At 37.7% G+C, this 19,485-nt stretch overlaps 1 protein-coding gene across 1 annotated transcript in view; it reads left to right on the forward strand.

Moving 5' to 3' along the window:
* The window catches only part of TENM1 (teneurin transmembrane protein 1), a 526,446-nt gene that overhangs the window by 177,011 nt on the left and 329,950 nt on the right, over positions 1-19,485 (forward strand). The window contains exon 4 of the mRNA XM_046672513.1: positions 13,329-13,569. Coding sequence (XP_046528469.1) covers positions 13,329-13,569 — 241 coding nt within the window. The remainder of the gene's footprint in view (positions 1-13,328; positions 13,570-19,485) is intronic.

Genomic DNA, 19,485 nt, shown 5'->3' on the forward strand with positions numbered 1-19,485 from the left:
TGCCAGTTGTTGTGTAAACTAAGAATTTATTTTATAGCCATAATATTTCATTAGTAAATATGGTTAGGCTTTAACATGCAGAAAGAAAAATAGCATAAATAAATCACTCAGTGGTCTTTTTAAAGCAAGCCCATTAAGCTATCTCTTCTGATATTTTCAGGATCAACTTAGGATAAAATGATGTACCAACTAAGTTAAAGACTGTTAATAAGGATCACATAAATTATATAGGTACTACTGAAATGAGGATATTTGCTACCAAGAATTAAAAGGAAGCATTTAATGATGTATGCATGAGCATACAGAATTGGGTTTACAAATACAATAATCCGTTACAAAGATTTCACTATAAGCTGTTACATAACTAATTTAGTCACAGCGTTTTATCTTCGTTGGTTGCAGTAACTATGAATGGCAAGTGTGACAGAAGCACTGTTGGTGTGGTTTGCTTTGAATCCCAGGAGAGATGGCTGAGTGGCAGCAAACAGAGTCAGTTCATTGCTATAGTACCCAAGGCATTGGACTAGGATCTTTACTTTTCTAAATCTCATATTCTCCATCTCTAAAATGGGCACAATATATGATTTTGAAACAATGCATTTTCTTCAAAGAAGTGGAAATTATTCTTCTCCTCAGAAGGCTTTCAAAATCTCACATTCTTAACAACAATAACAATTTTTTTCAAATAGTCCAATTTCACAGCATACTAGTTATGTGAGCAAGAAGATGCAATAATAGAGTATGGAAGGCCAAAAATAATAACATTAAAAAGAAGCGGTAAATGAAGCTGGTGCTATGTCCACAGTGAATGTGTGTAGATTAATGTCGTCTTTTCATGGCACCAATACAATAGATTAAAATTCTTTTTAAGTCAGACATTTCGTTTGGTTTATAAGAAGCCCTCATCTAATATGGTCTCCCTAACAAAAAAATTAAAAATACCCATGTGTTTTAATGATATATCCACAGCCTTAGTCTCCGTGACAACCAGACACTGTGTAAATGATTCTAGTCAGAAGGCGGGAAGAGGTCTTAACATCTCAGTAGCCATGCCTCGCTCCATCTTGAGCTGCTGTATCTAGATGGAAGAGAGACGTGTTTTTCTTTTCTTCATACTTCGCAGGTACATATCTTAACAGGAAATAGAAAAGGAACTAGTAGCAGCAGCAACAAATGTGAATACATGTCAGTTTTCACTGAATTCTTTGAAAGAAAATTGTTTTCCTAACCTAAATTCAGAATGATAACAACTACAATAATAATTATATTGGCAATTAACATTAGCTGAGTTTGTAACATCTACCAGGCACTATACTAAGTACTTGGCATGCAGTCCCTGTATCATGCCCATGCTCTTTACATTTACTGTAGACTATCATTAATATATAATGGTTTAATAAATATATTTGGATACACTATAAGGCAAGTCACCTACTCCAAATTAGGTTTATACATGGTTACAAAATTGATCAAATATCATTAGCTCATAAAGTGGATGTTAGTCTTGGTGCCATTATGACAAAGTTCCTGTGTATTTACTGTGAAAGTTATACCTATGCAACACTGTACTTCTAAGTAGTAGTCATAGTTTATTCAGTGGTATTTTGGGACATACAATTTTAAGATGTCTCTGAATATTCCTGACACTTTAACCAGCTATCCACAGCTCCTTCTCTCGTGGGGTTTTATGTACTTTGAGGGAATTCTTTGAAAGGCAGTCTTGCTTGCAGCTTGGACCAGTGAATAAAGCATCAGATAATAGTTGTGAAGGTCTTTGAGAGACGCCGATGAAAGGTGCTTCCTAAATACAAAGCACTAATGTTGCATTCATGAAAATGGCTTTTCTTCACATCCTTTGCTCTAATGTTAAAGTCCCAAGGTGTTATTGCAATAGGTACTTTAGAAATGCGTGTATACCCCCAAATCATTTAGTATAGGGGAAAATGCAAGTGAACGCATTCAGAGCACTTAAATAAAAATCATGAAATAGAGTCTGTTATCTGAAGTAAAAGGGACTGAGAGCATAATAAGAAAGCTAATTAATGGAGAGTGTTTGGTGTGGCTTGGAGAAAAAGGAAAAGATAGGAGTCAACTATTCTTATATTGACTCATGACTTCAATAATAGCTTCTTAGAAATGTTGGGAAGAAAATAGGAAACTTGTGGAAATTGTAAAATGTTTTTTAACTATAATGGAGAAGTTTTAAGTAATCAAATATCTTGGAATCAGGTAGTTTTTCTCTTAGGTTACTTATTAGATGGTACTTGAGTTTTGTAGATTTCGTTGTGTTCAATAATTGATCATTAATTTAATAATATTGTTTAGTGTAACTGTGTCCCAGGCACTCTACTAAGTGTTTTATATACATGACCACATTCATTCTCACAAAAATATTAAGACATTTATTACTATCCCTATTTTACAGGTAAGGAAACGGAGGCTTGAAAAGGTTTGATTGACCAGCATCAAACTGATAGTAAACAGCAGAGCTGTGATTTAAATCCAGATTGATCTGACCCTAATTTCTGTAACTTAACACTGTGTCATAAGATCACGATGTACTTACTAATTTAAACAAACTATGTACAGATAAGCTCTCTAAATAAGTAGATTAGTAGTAGAGAAATTACTCTGTACTTGATTCATCATATTAAAAATAAACTAATGAAACCAAGACACTTTCTTTTTTGTCTTCTACTTCTGAATACAAGGTGTACCAGAACTAATTAGGTGTAATTCCTTCTCTACTTTGACTTCTCCATCATTTCTTTTGAAAGTTATAAACGGTAATAACATATTAGTATGATATGAGCCCTACCTTTAAAAAAAGAAGCATATTTTAGTGATGGGTCACACTTGACCTTTTATCCTATATATGTCTATACCTTGACCTGCAACTGACTTTGTATAATTACTATTAGGAGGCCCTGTGATCGACTATAGCCAGACTGCCCCGTGGAAATCCCCTAAGTGGAAATAAATGGGAAGCACCTAGGCCCTGTACTGTACGTACAGACAAGGGAAATTGGTCTAGTGCTACCATAGCAAGAATTCGAAGATCAGGGAGCTGAACATTAAGCCTGTGTGATATGACTTCCTGAGTACGAAATTATGCTTTACGTAAGCTGTTTCCAAGTGCTAATGAGGCTGAGAGTACAAAAGATAACAATCTCATAGTACTATGTTCTTTCCCCCATTAGACATCTCACTCTGTGCAGGCTACAAAGACCACCAAATCAAGGCTCATCCTCATGAAGGAAGACAAAATGGAGTCATGTACACATGCCTGTGTCCTAATTTTATTTATATCCTTTGTGGTACTGATTTGCACTTGGGGAGTAAACCAAAGTAAAAGCAAACTTGAATTAAATCCAGGTTGTCATCACACCCCTCTGTGAACCCAGAGCTCACTCTGCGGTTTGGTCTGGTGCAGACGCTCCATATTAATACACAGGAAGGAGCTTTCTTCACTCATTCACTGATTTCATGCACTACAAGAGGTCTCTCTGAAAACCTCTTCACATAAGCAGTGTGTGTTTAATCCTCTATCCCCCTCAGCATGTCATCTATCATACATAAAATGTTCCCCCTGAGTACCATTTGAAAAGTTACTTAAATGACCTTAACTAAGAATTAAGTTGCTTAAGGTACTTTCTTAAAGGAAACCCTTATCAATCACTACCTATGGAATATTTTCTTCATTTCTCACATTACCATTTATATTTATTACTGCAGTCTCATGTATTTATAGTTTTCTCAACACATGTTCTCATTTTTCCTTCTATTTATACAGACTGAATTTTTTCCCCTTCAGACAAGCTAATTTGTTAGTTTTCCTGAGGCATCTATACATTGAATCTCAATGGGTGGGAGTGGCAAGGAACCTGTCAGAATTCACCAGTTCAATCTGCTCTAACAGTATTTTAGTAGATTCCACTAATTTGCTTATTTTGATGGACATTTTGCTTGATCTACTAGCAGACACATCTATATCAATATATCAGTATATTTCCTAATTGAGCTGCCTTCTCATGACTTCATTAGCCATCTTCCAGTTAATGAAGTCTCAAGTGCAATCTATACGTAATTTGAGGCTACATGTGAGAAGACATCATTACAAAAGAATTTGTCAGATAGCTTTTTTGTATTCTGGGTGATGTTCATCCAGAATGTTGCATTTTGTTTGGGGAACCACAAAGACCTAGTTAAATTGGAGGGAGTCCAGGGAGATAAGCAGTAATGTAATTGAGGGAATGAATCAGATTTTGAAGGAAAAATAAAATGAGTTAAATATGTATAGCTTAGCATAAACAAAGTTTATAAGGCAGGCTTAGAAATAGGTCTTAATGTTGGCACCTTTCCAAAAAATAGCTCTATTCAACATCTCACTAAAGTAACATGTTGAAAAAGAAGAAAATGAAAATTTGCAATAATGAAGGAATTAATCAATGAACATTTCAGGCAGAAAACTTCAGATGTGGCCTTTGCCCAGACAATGCCAAAACAGCTGGTAGAAATGTGAAGAATTCAATAAAATAAGATATTTGGCATCATAAAACATTCTCTCCCACCATAGTCACCACAATCGTTCTTTTTTATAAAATAAACTTAGTTGAATAATTCAGACTTTAAAATTTTCAATTCATTCAAATTAATTAAATTTTCAGAGGAACAAAATTAAAAAGTTATTGGATAAAGTTACGGGTTAAGCGTGTGGGAGAGATCAAGATGATTCAGACCTAGATCCTGATGTAAGACAAGTAGATTCATAGCTTGAATGCAAGAGGGGAAGTAAAACTCACTCTCACCTTCCTACAGAACTGTCACTTCCCAGCTTATACTAGGAGACTTTCTCAGAAACCCAAAAGATATCAGGCTTTCTGGTTGATGGCAGCCAGTAGTGTGCTACCATCAGTAGTCAAGATCACAATTCTCAATTTTTTGAGCCCCAATACATTTGAATAGCATGTACATGTGTAAAACACTCCTGTGAGAATGCCAAGATTTTTTTCCCAGGCTTCTCCATTTTCTTTTTTGGGGGAGGAATAGCTAAACTTTCATCATCCACATGGTATGCATAGAATCATTTTACAAGCATGTGGATCTGGAAATCAGCTATTAAAATGGCTTATGGGATCAGAGATGTACCAGTTCCCAGCACGAGCTGCAACCTCACCCCTTTCTCCCATCCAGGAAAGCACATCTAAATGCAACTCAGTGAGAGCATTAGAGGTATCACCTTGAATCCACTCTCATCTACCATTTTTAAAATAAATCATCTGTGAATTTTAGTCCTCTATTATAGTAACAAATGATTGCAAAACATTGGTATGTTTGGATCCTGTAACTGAGAACCGCTGAACTACAGCAAAACATGGGTGAAATTTGAGAATCTTCTGGGTCTTGTGAGTACTGCTGTAACAGTGCCACCTCTTCCCATTGTCCCAGATGTGGGCCATATACCCGTTCAACTCTCAAGAACAGATACTGGAATTCCCCTCCACCACTCCATTGGGTGTCCACAGGTCCCCTTTGTTCCTAAAGTTGTGCTGGAGGGGAGGAACTACAGGATATGGGGGAACGGTCTCACCAAAATAATGTTAGTTAGATGGTGGTATTAATAATCAGTACTTTTACTTCAGTCTTTATTTGAAAAGTTTGGGGTGTGGAGGGGCTAAAATCTTCCCCAACCTTCTCTAGTTGTCCATGCTTTGCTTTTATCTTCTAGGAATTTTTGTCTTTTGCTTTTTGCTTATTATTACTCTTAAGATAGTTTACCATCCTTATTTAACATATGGTAATCTGAAAAATATTTTCTCAGAGCTTTAGACGCAGTCATAATGTTTTCTTGATTTGTGCTTCAAACATTGAGTTCCATTTTCATGACAGAGTGATTTTCATCCACTGCTTTTTGAACAAATATAGGGTGATCATTTGTAGTAGTCCAATAAAAAAGAAGCTCTGAAAATGAAAACTTTGTAAAATTCCAGAATATCTATTAGCTAATTTATTAAATGATTCACTGTCAATTAATTCATAACCCTCCATTACCTACTTGCAAATAAATAATGGACTTGGGGATTGAAAATAATTGAAATACCTACATACAACTTTAGTTTGAGTATAAACTAAATATGAACTTTTAAGGATCATTACTTTTTTATATTTTCTTTTTGATATACTTCACTGCCTAATAATGGAAGCCACAGCGTCATTGTCAGCATAAGATAAAACAGGGCAATTATCTGTTTCATGTTTCATGGTACATAATGGATAATAGAGTTTCCTTCAAGACTAAAGTGAAAAAGGCTTTGGCCAACCACTAATTTTAATTGTTAATTAATACCATATATTAATATTTAGAATTTGACATTTAAAATTCCAAATTGTACCATAAAGTAGAGCTCTTTACCATTCTTGGGAAAATGAATAGACAACAAATGTATTGCTTTCATTTCTCTTTTTTCTTTAACATTGCCAAACTACTCTGAAAATATAAGCAAAGATGTATCCATCCTATGTTTTCACAACCGAGAAAATCAGGTAGTTTGAACAGTTTAATAATTTAAACAGCAGCATTTAGCCACAGTCCTTTCTTTTTTCTTGGTTGTAAATCCTAGTTTATTTGTCTTAATCTATGTAAGACAATTGATTGAATTAACAAAGCAGCCACTTATTGGCATAAATAATGACTGTTATGCCTAAGATTGGCTAATTGCACTATGTAAAGCCAACACAGTGCACAGCACAGGTGGATTCCCTCTATATACAGAGACAGGAAGAAATAACTTGGGGGACGGCTGCTTTGTGGATATTTGACTCATTGTTTTGCTTGTACAACATGTGGAAGGGCAGGAAAATAGATTAACGAGACCTAGGAAATAGAAAGTCTCGACTTTCTGGAGGTAGAACAGCATATCCTTTGAAGATAAGCATCGGTTTATGGAGAGACAAGTGCAAATACGAGTTTCAGCACAATCATGTCAAAGGACTGTAGGTGCTTCAGTGTTGACCTTTATTTCTAGTGGTTGTAACAAAGAGCAACCTAACTGACAAAAATTAATAGAGCATACTGTTACTTGCTAGCTTAGTGAGAGGACCATTCAAAGTCCTTGAAGGGATGCACTTAACAATCTCAAAGATAGTACATAGTATCGCAGGGCTGGGGAGCCGTGCAGAGTGCAGTAATCCAGAACCAGGATGAAACCATGTAAACTGGAAGACATTGTAATTTATTGTTAGCCTTCGCTCAGAGCTTCTGTGACTCTTCTCCTGCAGTCATCTGCTTTAATTGAGAATTCTCCTCTCTGTTTTGCTCTCCTTCTGTCTCTTTCTGCTGTTGTCTGTGTCTCACTCATACACATGCCCATACAAACACACAGATATCTATTAAACATTAGCTATTTAATAGACTTTATTTTTGTTCTCAGTCTAATGGTTTATTTAACGAATGAATCTGCTTTTATTAAAGGCTGTTGGTATATTAATATTAAAGCAGTATTATTTGAGCCAGAAAAGTGATAAGGCATACTTGTTTACTCAGTTTTCTCCTGAAAACCAATTTTCTTACCTTCATATTCTTTGAACCTCTAATAATAATTATAATGTTGAGAACAGAAATGTCCATGGAAAGATATACTTAAGACTCATTTCATGATCATTGAGTACTATCAAGTGAATGGATATTGGCTATAACATTTGAATTTATAAACTAACTCCTCACTGGTTCTGAAAGCTCCTTGTGACAAGTACTAATATACATTTAGAATTAGTAGTAATAGTTAATATTAATAATAAACCTCTCCTCTTTCTTTTAAACCTGTTTTTTTTTTTTATCTGTTCTCCTGCCTAGGAGGGAGAATAGCTCAGAAAAGCAACCCAAGGAACCAAAGGCTTATAATTGACCTCAAGAGACTTGACATAAGTAGTTATGGCAATAACCCTTGGTGTCCTGATGTTCTTGCTCATGTAGATTACCAAAGTCTTCCTAAGCATTAATTAATATTGCCTCATAAGGGTTCGGAGAGGTGGCTAAATACTAATATGGGCCCATAATCCCTTCTTCGAAAATCTTTGGCATCTACTTGTTTCCGAATTTAGATTTTTTTTTTCAGATTTTACCAAGTTAATGGCATACACATGCTGTGTATTATGTAACACCCAGACTGGGATGTGGGCCAGCACCCCTTAATAAAATACATCAGTATTTCTGTAGCTAAATGTATGGAAATTCACCAAATGAAGTTAAGACCATAAATATCCTCATATCAGTTCAGGTCAGGTTTTATCACCAAATGAATTAGGAAAAACCTTGGTTTTCAGGAATTTTTTGATTCCAGAGTTGCAGACAAAGTATTGTGGAGCTATCTCCCCTTTGGCCAATAGGGTAATGAAACACAGACTAAGGCCAGGAAGTGCAGACATGCTTTGTGACTCCCTGTGACCTTTTTCTAGACTATAGGAATATATGTGCCCTTTTTGGCAGCATACACTGCATAGTAACTTTGGGAGAAAACATATTTTGAGAGATATTGTCATAGTGTCACCACAGAAAAGAATGATGTCTTTAGTACACGGATCTGGGGAAAACTAGGGATGTGTCTGCCTTGGTCAAGTTTTTCAGGAAAAATGATCATTACCGTATTAATGACAATATATTTTTAACACCTACAGAAAATTATTTTGCATGTACAGTCAGTTCTGCTACAACACTTGTTTTGGAAGCATTAATTTGTTCACATGCTATTGGCATATTTGAGAACAATTTGAACGTAAGACAAATTTTGCGTTTGCATATGTGCGATTCCATCTGTTAAAAAATATTAGGTAAATGCAGAAAACTGCATACAGCAGAATGAGCTGCAAAGGAATACACAAAATGCACACATGCATGCACCTGAAACCCCCCAGCCGTCATAGTTCACCACGTGTGTTAGGAGCCTTGCCCATCCACATCTGGTGTTAGAACTTGTCTGTCTGATTCAGATAACCCTCCTTCCACCACGTCACAATAACTCACAAGTTGCCACCCTTCTGACACCCCCTTTCACAAGCAAACTTCAGGTCTTGTGCCCCAACCCTTTTGTCCCATAAGCCCTTTTCCCCTGCATTATTTTGCATAGTACAGTGAATTTTAGAAATGCAAATATCGCCTTATAGCTGGACTGTATGTGTTAATGAAGCATAAGGGGCAAATCACCATTACAGATACCTCGATAAGTTCCCATACAGTGTTCTGAACAGAGATATTCTCATTTCTGGTGAAAAATTTCTCTAGTATATGATCCCAAATAAGGTGTATTTGCAAAAAAGAGAAAAAAGAAAAAGCTATGCGTGACAACTTTCTTCTCCCACTTACCCTTCAGAGACAAGGGCAATGTTGTTTCTGAAGGCTTATACTTCTGTTAACAGCTCCGCCACACCTAAAATGCCTTGGATATAGTTTGGAGGAGTTTCCTCCCCCTAGAGTTTTCTTACCAGGCTATTTTAGGACCTTAAACCTGAAACTGGCTTATCCAAGTATATTATGTGAATTAGACCTTTCCATCTGAAAACTTAATTTACTTTCAAAAAGCTTCATAAGTATGTCTGGATATCCACATTTGCATAATCACTACTCCCTCCTTCTCCCTTGCCTCTCTCTCGGGCACAGAAATGTATGGTTGCCAGATACATTTGGAAGTGAGTGCCTGTGACTCTTAACCCCTTGGAACTGGTGTTCTAGAGCTCCTGATACTGAACCCTAATGTATTTTTCATTAGTGTTTAATGTTGGGAAATCCCATTTCATGGAGCCCAAGGATTAAATTACTTCATTTGGGAGGGAAGAAGTGCATTCCCCATCTTTCTCCTGAGGTGAAAAAAAGAATGAAGCTGAGATGATTTGCATTTCATAAGGGCTTAAGGTCTGGATGTGTTCCACTCAGTGCAATAATCCAATATTGTGAAAGCTTTTAAAGACAATATTAACAAGTAGGGAAACCTCTGCATATTAAAAATGTGGAAACAAAAATCACAATAAAATAGATACGAATCAAAACATATGTATAATCAAAATATATGAATTTTTCTCTATATATAATCATTATGTAATCAAAATGATGCTACAAAGTGGTTCTACTGGCAGCAGAAATGGTATGCTATAATAATACCATGATTGTACTTTTCAGTGAAGTAGAATTTTTATCATTTTTCATAATAATAAGGGAGTTGCAAAGATTTTGAAGAAATCCAACAAGCAGTAAATTCAGGTGATAATGAGTGATTCTTTCTTTTGAACAATGGAACTGAATAGAAAATTTCTTTCCTTTGAACAACTGTACTGACAGAAACACCTACTGATTAGAATAATTGATGTCATATGGGTCGTTTGGAGGTGTTCTGAACCCAGGACCTAAAATCGTCTCCTTTTCTTCTTCTAACTCTGGACTCCCACCATTTACTTCCCTTCCTTGCATCATCAATCTCATGGATTTGGATGGCAAATCTGTAGTATGTCAGTGCTGCTTTTTTCATGTCTTGGAGGGACATAATTTTAAGCACTCTCTTCAGGGTATTGTTGTCCTTCCTCTTGGCTCTAGGACAGATTTCATTGAGACCTTAAAGGAGGAAACCTACTGCTCTGTGAGCTATCAAATAGATATCCAGTGGCTACGTCAGAATGAAAGCCAAGAGAACATTGAGGGTGGTTCTCTAGGTCCCATGGACCAGAGAAACACTTTTGTATAAATAAAAGCTTTTAGGGATCTTACTCTATACCTAGCACTGTACTCAATGTCGTGTGGCATACAAGAAAAGGAGAAGATGATCTTGCTCTAAAAAACATGTAGTCTATTTTGGGAAATAAGACAAAAACATGAGCTATCAAGGGAATGTTCTAATATTGCAAACTCAGGGGCCAAATTTATGATAAGAATAGTAAGTGTTAATGTCAAGACAAGAGAGTCATATTTATTTTCTAGACTAGTATAGTGAAAAGAGTACTGTGCTGGGAATCATCAGACATAGGCAGGCAAATTCATACAAGTTGAATGACTTTGAACAAGTCACTTCACCTCTCTGAGCCTCTGAACCTCCGTGAGCCTTGGGTTCCTCATCTGTAAAATGAAGAGGAGAGGAGGGAGGGCTGAACTAGGTGATCCCTATGGTCATTTCCAGTCTTAGAGCTTTATACTCCTACTACATTCAGTAAACAAATAGCCACTGGCATACTACGTCCAGGCACATTATAAATGAATTAAACTTAATTGTTAGGAAAAAAGATTATCTCCATTTTACAGATGAGAGGTTAAAGCTTCTAAATGGCAGAGGCACAACTCAAACCCAGCTTTGCCATACTCCCAAATTCTATGCACTTTCCACTATTCTGTGCTGCATTCCATTACCCCACGCTGGCTTCCTTTCTACACTTAAGGAAATCTTATCTAAGAGGGAAGCAGACGTATAAACAAATAACTGCAATGCAAGGTGGTATGTCATAAGTGAAAAATCTGGAAAACATGTACTACTCTGTGTCTCTAAATTTTAAGAAGGTAAAGAGAACTCATAGTACAGAGATCTCCAATACAGTGAGTGGAGCACTGGCCAGAGAATCAGGAGATATGGGCTCTAGTCTTGGCCGTGACACTAACTAGCCATGTTAGTTAGCATGTCCATCCCTGGACAAGCAATTCTTTAGACATCAGTTTTCTCATTTGCAAAATGAGAGGATCTCCAGGGTCCCTTGGGTTCCAGCATTCAATGCTTCTTTGAGTCCTAGGAAGGAAAGCACGCTTCTGGTTATGGTTATGAGTATGAGCCCAGAAGTTTAAAAGAATTAATGAGATGTTAAATACTTGTGATGATTTTTTTAGTGGATATGGGATTTGGGCTGGGCCTGGAATAATGGGGGTGATTTAGAAAATTCATGAAGCATTTTAGTTCCTTTTAAATATACAAGAGTAGCTGACTATCTAAAGGAATTCTTTGTATAAAAGGAACGATCTCCACTCCCTTCCCTATCCATCTTTTGTACAATTCCATTTTTCATATAGCAAGTTTTTGTAAAGGGAGAGCCACCAATACTAGAAAACACAGACAAGAATTTGTCATGCTCTTGGGCACTAGTTTCCTTTTTTCATATGAAAACCATGCCGATGTCTTCATACTTCAAGAATGAGTTGGAAGGATTGAAAGAAGTGATGTGAGTGTGTGTGTGTGTGTGTGATCAGCCAATGCGAAGTGAGTCTCGGCACAAACCAGCTGAGCCCTTTGCTAGGCATCGAAAGCCTCTGGCATTTTTCTGCTTTTCAACTCTTAGTCATTTGGGAGGTGGGACAGAACCATGCTGCCTGCAAAGTTTATCCAAAACGTGCCGGTGTTACAAGAAATCACTTGACATCTATTATGTTTCTCCTATGGAAGAGAGGTGACTATCAGCTGCAATAGCGATTTCTTTTCAAAGGGGTTTAATTGGGGTATTTCTCATGGGCCAAATTCTAAGTCGCTGTCTTTACATGTGCCTGCCAGGAAAACAGTGGAAAAATACCAAAGAATAGCAACAACAGAAGTCTGAGGACCGCTGTCCCAGGCTGCCCCCTCTGCAAGCAGGCAGAAAAAAACTGTTTTCCTGCTGCCTAAGCTGCTGCTGACATGGCAGAGCTCCTAGAAAGGTGTGGCAAGCGAGGAGGGGTACAGACTATGCTTTGCATGGCCACAGAAATATGTATAATAACCTGAACAAACTCCTTTTAGCCTACCTTTTATGAGTGGCACACGAAGTTGGGGGGCTGGCAAAGAGATTAGTTTCATGCAGCTGTTACACACTTGTGAGCTGTTTTTCTGAAGTATGGATTTGCTCCTGTGTAAGCAGGCTAGCATCCTTTCCTGAGGTAAGCCAGGAGGTGGCCTTATACTTTTATTTGAAGTGTCGAATGAGCTTCCTTGCAACAAATTTGTGCCTTTCATTGGTATTTTCCGAAGTGAGACTTTTGCAACTGATGGCAATCGGCTCGCTTCTGTTCTGGAACTTAGTGTCTTGTTGATGATTTATTTGTTCAGTAGCAGAAACTATGACAAATTGTGTAAGGCGACCTCATTTACTTTTTAGCTTCTATAGCCCAGAAGAATTTACATGTGAATGTAACTCTGAATGTTTTACATTTCATAAGCGTGCTGCACATGTTTTTGTAAGTTAAGTGACATTTTTACAGATAGACTAAACTTAAAACTCTCCCCCAACCCCACAGGTTATATTATTCTGAAATCCTGATAAGTCTGACGTGCTGTGTTTTCCTGACTGCCAAGTGGGGAATAAGTCTCTATTTCTTGTTTTTCTTCTCTCCTCTTTAGACATGCAGAGCAGCCCACACAACCAGTTCACCTTCAGACCCCTCCCTCCACCACCACCGCCTCCGCATGCCTGCACCTGTGCCAGGAAGCCACCCCCTGCAGCGGACTCTCTTCAGAGAAGATCAATGACTACCCGCAGCCAGCCCAGCCCAGCTGCTCCAGCTCCCCCAACCAGTACACAGGATTCAGTTCATCTGCATAACAGCTGGGTCTTGAATAGCAACATACCATTGGAGACCAGGTACTTGAGCTATTATTGATCTCGCTAAACTTAAGTATTGGCAGGGGATGATTCCACTGAGGGCAGAAACTCATTTCACCATAGACATCTGCAGAGACACACAAATGCGCACAGAGATACACACCCAGATGCATGGGCAAAAGGGCAGACCACTCCACAAGCACAGACGCACACACATCTAGATTCAGGCACGCCCACAGACACAGCTCAAAGCAGATGCACGTGAAAAGATGAAACCACATACTTAAAAACACCCCGTGGGCAGACACCCACAAAAATATATGAAACAAAGCAATTATCTAAACTATCATCGCATCCTCAAAGTAAAAGGCAGCCATCCCTTATTTTAAGACCTTCTAATATTACAGGAAAATCTAAATACAATTGGAGGAACAGTGATAGTTTGCATTTAATTTATTATAAGATTCTTTGAAAAAGTAAGTTGCCTTCAAACATTTTAAAAAAGGATTTGCTTCATGACTTGGAAGTCTATGTATAATTTTAAGAACTTGATTCTGCCTTTAGGATGAAGTTTGGTCTTTTGAGCAAAAAAGTTTGCCTCTATTTTTGTGTCATTGTATATAGCTAGGATTCCAGATTCACTCCTCAAATTTTTGTCATGTGATTAAAGTTCTATTTCTCCACAGTTCTAGGTTCCTTGATAATAATAGACTTTAGCACTAGATATGATTAACTGAGAAATTATTCATCATTTCTAGAAAGTCATTCTCTCTTAAATCAAAAATTACAACTTTCTATTAACGTAGAAAAACATTCCCTAATAAAACATGCTATTCTATTATCTTTTAAATTCAAGGACTTTCCCTTGTCTTCTATATGCCTTTATTGAAATCTGCCACCAAAGCTTTTCCTAAACATATTTGTATGTAAATGAAGGGGAACAAAATTTGCCACCTCAAAATGTGTCTCTTTAACATAATGATTATTTTAAGCTGATTATTTCTTAGAAACAAAAGACTCAGAAGGTTTTTCTCCTTACCTCCCCCTTAACTGCCTAAAAGATTTCAGATAAAAAAATGCATCTCAGGAAGCAAGCTGTCACCTTAGCACAACATGAACTAGGTGGTAGACAAGGAGGAACCTATAGAAGCCTGTTTGTTGGGCTCCCGTCTGTGTTCTTCTGTTTCTGTGTGGCCAAACACTTGTTTTCCAAACATTTGCTCTTTTTTATCTACCTGTGAATTGCCTTTCTTCCCTTTGAAGTCCCTGACTCTCCCCACCCCCAACATCTTCTTGAAGATGATATTCAGTGTGAGGGCTTTTGCCGCTTGGGTGAGTTACTCACTTTTCCTGGGTTTCTCAGATGTATACATGTTATTAAACTTTTATTTTCTCCTGTTAATCTGTCTCAGCCCAGCCAAAAGAACTTAGAAGGGGAGAGGAAAATTTCTTCCTCCCCTACATAAATAGTGGGTATAATATATCACTTGATAAACAATGTCTAGCATCAACTCTGATCAATTTCTATCCCAATATCTGGGAATTGGAATGGAAAGGAGGTAACTAATAAACCCACACTATAAGACTGGTTATTTTTTTCCTTAGCACATATTAAGTTAAATGCCAGCCATGGCACCAGAGAATATGTCACCACCAACAACCCAAAAGCACTATGGCTAAAATCCAGGAAACTCTATATCATTCATCACTTACTAGATTAAACAGTTTCATAAACTGATATTTCTGATAAACTTTATATCTCCCAAGAGAAAATATAGCAGTCAGCACCTCTGGTAAATGTAACCCAATTAGAACTGTACTAGTGACAGGATTTGTGTATTGTTCTTTTTTTTTTAATTGAAGCAAAGAGATGAATGAAGTGAGAGAAGCAGAGAACAATGTATATCTTCAAGGAGTTTTCACTAACGGTAGTAATTTACTCTTATTTTAATTCCTTTGCAGGGCTTACTGATAGAGAGCTAAGGAAACAGTGGGGCAATCTGGTTAACTAGCAATCCTGACAAGCAAACACACTCCTTTCCTCTAAGCAGCCAAATAACAGGAAATCTGGAAGAGGGTGGGGAATGGGCTCAGGCAAATGGAAAGAGAAAACTATTCTTATTTGAAATGTACATCTAGGCATGTTTGTACAAACTGCACCCACGGACCTTCTGTATCCATGCAAGGAACGTATTAATTGATCTCAGTTTCATGAGACGCAGAGAAGAACATAAGTTTTCATGTGAGACTGAGCAGAGAGTACCTTTTTAGTATATTTGAAAATATATTCAGCATCACAAAGATGAATTTTTTAAAAAACCTAGAAACTCTATCAGCCTGATCAGCTAGGATTTTCCAAATATATCCTTTAAAGTGTTTATTTCACATGTAGTCAATCAAAGGTAATTCTGTGAGTGCCCTGGTGCTTACTCATGAGCTATGCAACATAATGTCTCTGAGCATCAGCTTCCTCATCTGTGAAAGTGAGTATAAAAATGCCTGTCTCAACAAGTTATTGGGAAGATCAAGCTAGGGTCACACAAAGTGCCTCCTACATTGTAAAGCATTATAGAATTCAAAGCTAATATTGCTATCCTTACTAAGTGGTCACCTGCCTCTGCTTAAATATCTCTAAAATAGGGAAATGACTCATTCTTAAGACGTTCATTTCATCTCAAACAATTACTGGAAGATTCTTATTGAACCAAAATCTTCTACCTCTTAACTCTGCCCGTTTCCCCCAGATCTAGTTCTAGGGCCTCACAGAATAAATAAAATCTCTCTCACACCTGACAGCCCTTCACTGTTTCTGATTTTTCTCTTCTATTAGCTAAATGTTGCCCCAGTTCCTTCACCTATTCCTCACATTAACTGGTTTCAAATCCTCCATCCTGGTCTCTTTAGAACACACTCCAGTTTGTCCAAACTGCTCTTGAAGTGTCATGGCCAATGCTGAATGCAGGTGTGGGTTCTTATTAGACTCTTCGGTTGCAAGAAACAGAGATCATTCAGGATGCCTTGAGTAATTGAGAACATCTTTTTAAGTATGTCATCACTTCCTGGGAACCCAGGAAACACTGGTCAACCCCCAAAGGAAGAGTAAGGACTGTAGATCTCTGGCACTAACATGACTCAGCAATTATCTTCATTTTTGCCCCTCTCTGTCTCTTTTTCAAATAGTTTATCATCAGCTCAATATTTCTTTTGTCTACCACATAGCTTCCATTTTCTCATAGCAATGTCTGGTTTCCACGACACCACAGGACTCCATATACCTCCTGACACCTCTTACCTCATCCCTTTAGCTGCATGTCCGTTGCTAACTGCCTAATTCTCTTACTAGCTCTAAGTTCTATAGGGGGAGGAAAATAATTTTCCCTCTACTGCTCTAGGTTCTTGGCTGAGACCCTCTGTATTAAAAAGATTAACAGGAGAAAAACAGACAGAAGTTTAATAACATGTATGCCTCCTGTATATGTGGGAGAGACCCAGGAAAACTGAGTAACCCTACGAAATGGCCCAAGCCATCACCTGAAGTACCATCTCCAGCTAAAGATAAAAGAAGATGTTGTAGGGGAAGGCAGTTATGGGAGGTGACCAGGCAAAGCACGGTAAACCAGGGTGAGGTTGTTCTGTAGGTCTAAGTCATGGCCTTCTCCACTGACAAGAGTTTCTAGAGATTTAGTGTCATCCTTCTCTTCCTGGTACAGAGAGGGAGACACCCCTACAAATGGAAATTTCCCTTATAAATGTAAAAGTCTCTTACAGAAGGGTAACTTCTACTCAGTTTTCAGAACTTCTCCTGCGTCTGCTGTTTCTTAAAAATGCCTGGCCTAAAATCATCTGTATGCCAAAAAGACACATTTTAGGGTAGCAAGTTTTGCTCCCCTTCAGTCCAAAAACCTAAAGGAGGGAATTTGATTAGCCTAGTTCATCCCTTTTGTACCAGGCTGTGTTTAAGTTTCTTGGCAAGCCCTGTCATTTATTCTCTCAGAAAGTTTAGGCTAAGGGGAGAGAAGGTAAGGTGATTAAGAAAAGTAACAGCGTGGCCATGTATGGCTGCCCCTTGAGCAAGGGCTGGGAGCAGATCTGCTGTACCTTACGTGGAACTCTTCTTACCAAACCAGGATCATTTTGCCCATCACATGAAAAGCCAATCACCAAGACAAGTTTGCACCAGAAAAAGGGTTTATTCATAAGGCAGCCAAGCAAGGAGACAGGAGAAGAAATCTCAAATTTGCTTCCCCATAACGTAGGGATTAGGGATATTTATGGGATAAAGGGATGGAGTGGTCTGAAGTGTGGGGATAAATGATTGGCCGTAAGGAGAAGTGAGGTAAATTATGAGCTGCCCAAGCATAGTCAAGTTTCATGGCTTTTCAAAAGACATGTGTTTACAAAATGGTGGTATTAACATAATCTGAGGGTGGAATTTTCAGTTCCCCGATGTCAGGAAGTCACCTATCATAGGTCATCTGTACAGGCCCAGTTGATGAGTTGGTGGTCTCAACTGGCCTGAACTGGACAAGGGATAGATGCTCAGTTCCTGAAAAACTTAAGCACCCCACCCATTACCATGGTGACCCAAGCATAAGAGATATTATATATAGGGTGGGCTTTAATAATTCATTGTCTAACTACTTTTGCAAACAGACAACTAACTGAGTGTAATTTAAGCAAATTGGCTCCTGGTTTCACGCTCAGCAGACAATCACCTTGATTGATTCATCCAGAAATTTGTGCTATGACCAACAGTTTTCTTTCTTATTCTAACAAATATTTCTGTTCATGCTACTTCAATATCAGCTTTTTTGGCGGCCACATAACACTACTGATACATATCGAGAACACTAAGTAACTAAACTCTTGAAACTTTTTAACAATTTCTGAGGCTAAGTCATATTTCATTTATTCTTTAATTATATAGTTGAAGCTTTTCTTAATTGTGTGTTTGGGATGGGGGAGTGCAGGTGGAAATAGGTTTAGGGCCTTGGCTTGGCCGATTCGATTTCATCTTGTTAGCCTGTGGAGATGCAGTTGAATTTTAATTCTGCCATACAAACTATTTGCATTGTATTGCTCTCACAATTGTGTCATGTGTAGATTTTTTAAGTATGCTTCCCTCATTTTATGTAAGTCATTAATAAAAACGTTACATAGGGCAAGATCAAGGTCAGAGCTCTGCAGCATGCCACTGGAAACCTCCCTGCAGGTTGACATTTATCCATCAGGCAGCATTCTTTTACTAGCATATAACCCACATTTCTCCATCTTGTTCACAGGCATATCATAAGAGACCTTGTCAAATGCCATGCTGATATCCAGATACAGTATGTCTACATTTTTACGGATCTGCCAATCCAATACTCATGTCAAAAATAGAAGTGAAATGAGATTTGTCTAACATGACTTGTTCTTAGAGAATCTGTGCTACCTTCTCATGGTTACTGCTTTTTCTCTAAGTGCTTACAGATCATCTTTTTAATAACCTGTTCTAGAATTTTGCACTCAATCAACATGCTGTTTCTTGGTCTAGTCTAAGGAGCCCATGTGCTTTCTATCCCTTTTGAAAACCAAGGCCAATATTTGCTGTCTCTAGTCTTATGACGCATTTCACCCACACCACAGTCCCAAAACTTTAGCAACCATGACTAAGCAATCCAATCTACAAGACCTCTCACCACTCTGGGATATAATTTTAATTCATTTGGAACGATTGAGTGCCTTCTTATAGACAGTGTGCCTATCTTGGGCTTCAATTTATGGTTATTGATATTTAAAGTCTATAATCATTCTTTTTCACAAAGAAAACTAGTCGTTGAGAAGGCCGCATTGATCTTGATCATCCAATAACATTGCATGAATTGCACATCTATCCTATCCTTACTCTTCTTGCTCTAAACATATAAAAAAACTTTTTGTCATCTCTAGTAGCTTTTTTTCAAGCTTTAGGCT

This window comes from Equus quagga, chromosome 10, assembly GCF_021613505.1.
Source record: "Equus quagga isolate Etosha38 chromosome 10, UCLA_HA_Equagga_1.0, whole genome shotgun sequence".
In the NCBI taxonomy this organism is placed as follows: Eukaryota; Metazoa; Chordata; class Mammalia; order Perissodactyla; family Equidae; genus Equus; species Equus quagga.